Source organism: Rhagoletis pomonella, unplaced genomic scaffold, assembly GCF_013731165.1.
Source record: "Rhagoletis pomonella isolate Grant_MI unplaced genomic scaffold, Rhpom_1.0 Rhpom_scaffold_00003, whole genome shotgun sequence".
Lineage (NCBI taxonomy): Eukaryota > Metazoa > Arthropoda > Insecta > Diptera > Tephritidae > Rhagoletis > Rhagoletis pomonella.
This window is the reverse complement of record NW_023458557.1, coordinates 36,515,588-36,521,518: the sequence shown is the minus strand read 5'-3', so window position 1 is coordinate 36,521,518 and position 5,931 is coordinate 36,515,588. Positions and strand designations below refer to the sequence as shown.

The window sequence follows — 5,931 nt, the reverse complement described above, 5'->3', positions numbered from 1 at the left end:
TTACTCGAATCGTTGTTTCGATACCTATTTGGCATCGAAAGAAAAGTACTTTTATCGAATCGATTTGAGCAACAGCCATATCTTGTCGGCCATATTTTTTCTATGGAAAATAATCGAGCAGGTTCTGCAATTAACTTCCGAGCGAATTTCAACCCCTGCCAATTTGAATTCAAAGCGAGTTTGATTGAAATACTCTCGAAAGTGAATTGCAGAACCTACCTGAATTGCTTCATTTTTATGAAAAATAATTGCTTAAAGCAATGGCACCGCCAAAATCTAAAGTATGGATATATTTTTACCAAGTTAAGCTGAAATTAGTCAAGAACGTAAACCTACCGGTACGTAAACCCGAGTCAGCTGACACGATCTGTCTTCAGTGTTGCCAGAGGAAGTGGTCGAAAAATATTCATTTTTGTCAAAAAAAAATCTTCATTTGAAGATTTTAATGAAAACAAAATCTTCTTCACAGCCAAAAATCTTCACTTCCCATGAACCCATGAAAATGAAATGATATTGGTATATTTTCAAGTTTTTATAATTTAAATCGTATACTTATCAGACACAAATGTATAAACGTATGTATGGATTTCATATGTACTAATGTATGCATATATAAAAATAAAAGAGCTAAACTAGCTAGATTGTTACGTGTTTAAATTAGTTTCCATACTGTAAAAATAAACAATATATTAAAAAAAAAGAAAACGACCGACTTATGCATACATATTCACGTAGAAAATGACTTAATCTATCAATTAGAGTATATGTCGTTTTTAATATATGAAAGCAAATTAATATCAAATGGCATATTGTGGCAATTGATCTGGTTTCTTTTTAAATAATCTTTTGTATATAAAATTCCGTTTAATGTTTCCACATCTAGTTTGTTTCTAATCGATGTTTTGTTTAAATTGACTTGGGAAAATATTCTCTCGACGTTAGCCGTTGATACAGGTACTGTTAAAACAGACCAAATTAATTTTTGTAATAATGGAAAGGAAGGCGAGTCATCCATTCTTTTTAAATTTAAAATTACTTTCCAGAATGTCTCTATATCTGTCGCTTCAGATAAGTCACGATTTTTGAAATCAAAAGTTCGTAGTTCTCTCCATTCAGAATCTAAATCTTGAATGTTATTCACTTTGAGAGTTGGAAAGTGTTGAAATATACTTATAATTGACGAATGCTTTTTACTTATAACATTTTTAGGAGACAACATTTCCACTCCTTTCAAGGTTTTATCAGTGAAATCGAATCGGCAAAGCATCTCATTACACAAAACCACATAAAAATTTAACGCATTATGTGAGAATTCTAATTTTTGTGCTGAGCTCAAATCGTTAAATAACAATTCTGTGTCAGCTCCAAAATATAATTCATTTACTGGCTTTATATATCCCGAGTTATTATATAAACGCCGCAGAGATAGTAAGTCAATATTTTCAATATATATAAAAGAATCTAAGAATTTCATAGAGATTATTTAGTTCTTCGTTAAGACAATGAATTTTCGGTGACTCACTTTGGAATAATTTGTTAAGTTTATTGATTTCCTTCAAAATGTACTTAAGAAACGTCAAGTATACTTTAAATAATGGTTTGCGTAAATTCTCAAGAATTCTTAAAGTTGCCTGAAATTTTTCAACTTCCTCGTGAAGGCAAAAAAGTTGAATTATATCTAACTGATCGAGTACTCTTACGACTGCTGCTTCTAAAGAGAGCCTACGGGTTTGATTCGGATGCAGCAATTTTAGAGGTTTTAAGTCAAAAAGCTCTTGCAAAGATGAAAATATATGTATTCGTTTTGGACTGTTAGCTATGAAATTGTAAATATCCCTAACCGTACTTTCTACCTCTAAAGGTAGCTGTGCACATGCTTTACTTGAACATAAGGCTAAAGAATGGCAGGTGCATTTCATAACAAACAGATGTGGGCAATCTTTTTTTAATAATGTGGCGACTGAGTGTTTTCCACCAGTCATCACACTAGCCCCGTCAGCAGCAAAGCCTAATAACCATTTCTTATAGTCAACATTATTTTCATTAAAAAATTTAACTATTGAGTCATATATACTTTCCGCGTTGGCTTTAGTGATTTTCAAACATGTCAGAAAAAAATCTTGTACATTACCATTTTCTTCAATTTTCACAACTAAGCACAATAATTTTGAGGTCGATATGTCCGTAGACTCATCTGCGCACAAAGAAAAATGTTTACAACGCATATTTTGCAGAAGGTGGTCCAGCTGTGATTTCCCCAGTACATTTTTTATTAAAGCTGTTGTTTTTGTACGCCGACAAGCGAAGTTTTGTGCCGCTTTCGACTCTAAAAATGTGTTATTTATAAGAGGTGAAAGATGATCCATGCTGGTGAAGGCTATATTATGCTCTGCACAAAAAGCCGCAACTTTTATTTCAGCAAAAAACGTTGCTCGCGGAATGCCTTCTATAATTTCTTTGCTTCCCTTGTGTATATTAACTGCATTTGAATTTTCAATATGTTTGGTGGTCTTTGCATGCGCAGTTAAATCCTTTTTTCCTCCAGATGCTTTAAGATCGACGCCACATACTTTACAACGCGGTAAGCCGTGCGCTCCTGTTATTAACCACTTCTTAAATTCTTCATCATCTCCCCAATGTGCGTTAAAAGATCTCCTCTTTGTTTTAGATCGCTTTATAAACAAAACTACAGTCAACAAAGCGTATTTTTTCTTTTTATGAAAAATCTACCTCTACGTATTCCTCAGCGGCAGCGTCTCGTTCAATCCCTCCTTCGGTATTTGCAGAAGTTTCTTCTAAAATAGGAAATCACATTCACAATATATTCATAATACTTTCATTGAGTATATACACTACTAAATATAACAGGTAAACTTGCTAAACATAATTACCTTTTCTTTTCCTCGTGATTGTTATAAACTTTTCCATTTCTTAGTGTTCGTTATTCAAACATGTGATGGCAACCCTGAAAGGAAAAGACGTAAATTTTGTATGCTCTTGCGAAAATTTTGTTAATTTATTAAATAAATTGTTTTTCCGAAAGTATCTTGCTTAAAAACGAGTGTATTAATTGAAGATAAGCACGGGTACAAGGAAGTAATCGATATAATTGGTGAGGAAGGATGGAAGCAAGATGTGACAGGTGCAGAGGCACCATTCGGACAGAAGTGGCGAAAATCCGTTGTCAAGGTGTGTGTGGGAAATATTTCCATCTAACAAACAAATGCGCTGGCGTGGACCAATACAGCATAGATAAATTGAGTGAGGTTCCAAAGCTTAGGTTTATGTGCGATGATTGTTTGCAGTACATAAATAACATTGATGACATACTTAAAGACATGCAAATGGTTGTGAAGCAAAATGGCCAAAAGCTAGCTGAATATAGAAACGAGTTCGATAATTCTCTGAAGAAAAATGAAGACGAAATTAAGCTAGTACTGAAGGCGGTAGAAACAGCATTTGCTGAAAGAATCAAGGCAATGAAAAAAGCTCAAGAAACATGTGAGAAAAGTGTTAAAGAAGTAAATAAACTCCAAGATATAGCTGATTTTATAAAACAAAATAGCGAGCAGGTACGTAAGGAGATTGAAAACAACAAAGAAGATAACAAGAAAATGGTTGAAGCAATAACTAAAGTAAATGAGAAAATGTGTGCAGAAATAAAGAAAAATACAAATGTGGATGCCAGAGTTTCATATGCCAACGCAGCAAAAAGTGCCAAATCAAAAAAAGAAGAGTTGCCAGAGCTAAGAAATGTTGTTCCTCTAATAATTAAGCCAAGTACCAAACAGGAAGTTGAAAAAACTAAAAAGGATCTTAACTCAAAAGTTGATCCCAAAGAGTTACAAATTATGAACATAGTGGGTGGACAAGATGGAGTGGTAATCGTAGAAAGTGCAAATAATGCAGAGAGAGAAAAAATAAGAAATGCAATTGAAAATAATATTGGAAATAATTATGAGGTGAGGATCCCTAAAAAAATTAACCCATCTGTTCTGATAACCGGAATAAGTTACAAATATGAGATTGAGGAGCTTGCTCAAAGAATTAAAAGCCAAAATAATTGCTTGAGCCAAACCGACATAAAAATTACACAGTTATACCAAGTAAATAAAAATGGAAATACTTACTATAATGCAGTTCTAGAATTGGATGTCAAAGTGTTTGCGAAGATATTAGCTGAGGAAAGGCATAATGTAGGATGGGAACGATGCAAAGTATACGATGCAGTGCAGGTTTTGCGTTGTTTTAAGTGTAAAGGCTTCAATCATAAAGCTAAAGACTGTGGAGCAACGGAAGTGTGCACTAAATGTCATGGTGCACATATTTCCAAAGAATGCAATGTGACAGCGATTAATAAATGTATCAACTGCATTAGAGCAAACAAAGATCTGAATATGGGACTAGATATAAACCACGATACTATGGACAGATTGTGCCCTGTATATCAGCAGAAGCTGAATGTAAGGAAAAAACATATGGGATACTAGCAACAAACCAAATATAGTGTGACTATGTCACGGAAAACTAAAGCGTATACTACACGCAATAAGAAAGGCTGTATCCTGCAGTGCATATATCTTAATATTAATAGTATTGTATCAAATAAAGTGGAACTCGAACGTCTTATCGAAGTTAAAAAACCAGCCTTAGTAGTGTGCTCCGAAACTTGTACAACAGATAATATAATGGACTCCGAGTTAAATATCTCTACATATAAATTAATCCGTTGTGATTCACACAGTAGGCACACGGGTGGTGTGTTATTTTATATACATGAACAAGTAGAATTTAACATTGTGTGCAATAAGTCTTTCGACATGAATATGTGGTGTATTATTATAAAAATTAAAAAATGCGCACTTAAGTGGCAATTTGGAGTAATCTATCACTCACCTAGTAGCAGCGATGCAGATTTTGTTAAATATTTAAATGAGATCGTCACGGAGCACCTTAAAGATTCGGATAATAATCTAATTATTGGCGACTTTAATATAAACATGAATATACCATCCACGTACTCTAACCAACTTACAGGTGTGTTTGCACAAATGGCCATGATACAAAGAATTGATTTTAACACGAGAGTAACGGAGCACTCAGCTACAAAAATCGACCTACTATTTGCCAATAATGACCAAATCAAAATTGAATGTGCTAGCGAATATAAAATATCTGATCATGAGACAATCTGCTTTCAAATACCCACTACAAAATATTGCAGAATGAGAAAATATGCTAATGCCGTCTGTTGGGAGAACTACAGCGCGGAGAACCTGATAAATCTGCTGCGGATATGTGATATAAGTTCTATATCTAATATAGTAATAGAAAATAGGGTTCAGGCTTTGAATGATATCTTGTCTGAAGCCATGCAAACATTGACATACGAGAAGAGGATCAATATACAATTGCGAAATAAGTGGTACGATCGTGAACTAACAGTACTACATAATAGAAAATTTGAATTATATAAAAATGCGATTAGCTCAGGTCATTGGGATGATTATAATGCCGTTAAAAAATTATATAAAAAAACTATAATACTTAAAAAGAAGAAATACATGGAAGATCAAGTGATTATTAATAAAGGGAATATGAAATCCATGTGGAAATGTTTGAAAGATGCGGTGGAACTTGCAGACAATAAAGAGCATATTAAAAAAATTGTATTTAACGGTGAATGTCTAGAAAATAGCAACGATATAGCTAATGTCTTAAATTGTTATTTTGTTCAGAGCATAATCCAAATCAATGATAGTATTGAAACAATTGAACCTGTTGATGAAAGTGAAACAACCAACTCGATAGCAACATTTGAGCCCACCAGTATTGAGTTAGAAGATATAATGAACATCACAAAATCATTTAAAAACAAATATGGCGGTAAAAATCTATTGTCAGAGGGTGTTATCAAGGACTCTATGATGT

At 33.5% G+C, this 5,931-nt stretch overlaps 1 protein-coding gene across 1 annotated transcript; it reads right to left on the bottom strand.

Moving 5' to 3' along the window:
• Positions 1–2,152: 2,152 nt before the first annotated feature.
• Positions 2,153–2,967, bottom strand: LOC118736207. The gene is made up of 4 exons (XM_036466295.1): positions 2,892–2,967; positions 2,731–2,795; positions 2,265–2,672; positions 2,153–2,194 (listed from the first exon to the last, which is right to left on the bottom strand). Exons 1-4 carry the CDS (start codon positions 2,926–2,928, stop codon positions 2,153–2,155), a joined length of 552 nt encoding a protein of 183 aa, XP_036322188.1. The 5' UTR covers positions 2,929–2,967.
• Between the last annotated feature and the right edge of the window lie 2,964 nt (positions 2,968–5,931).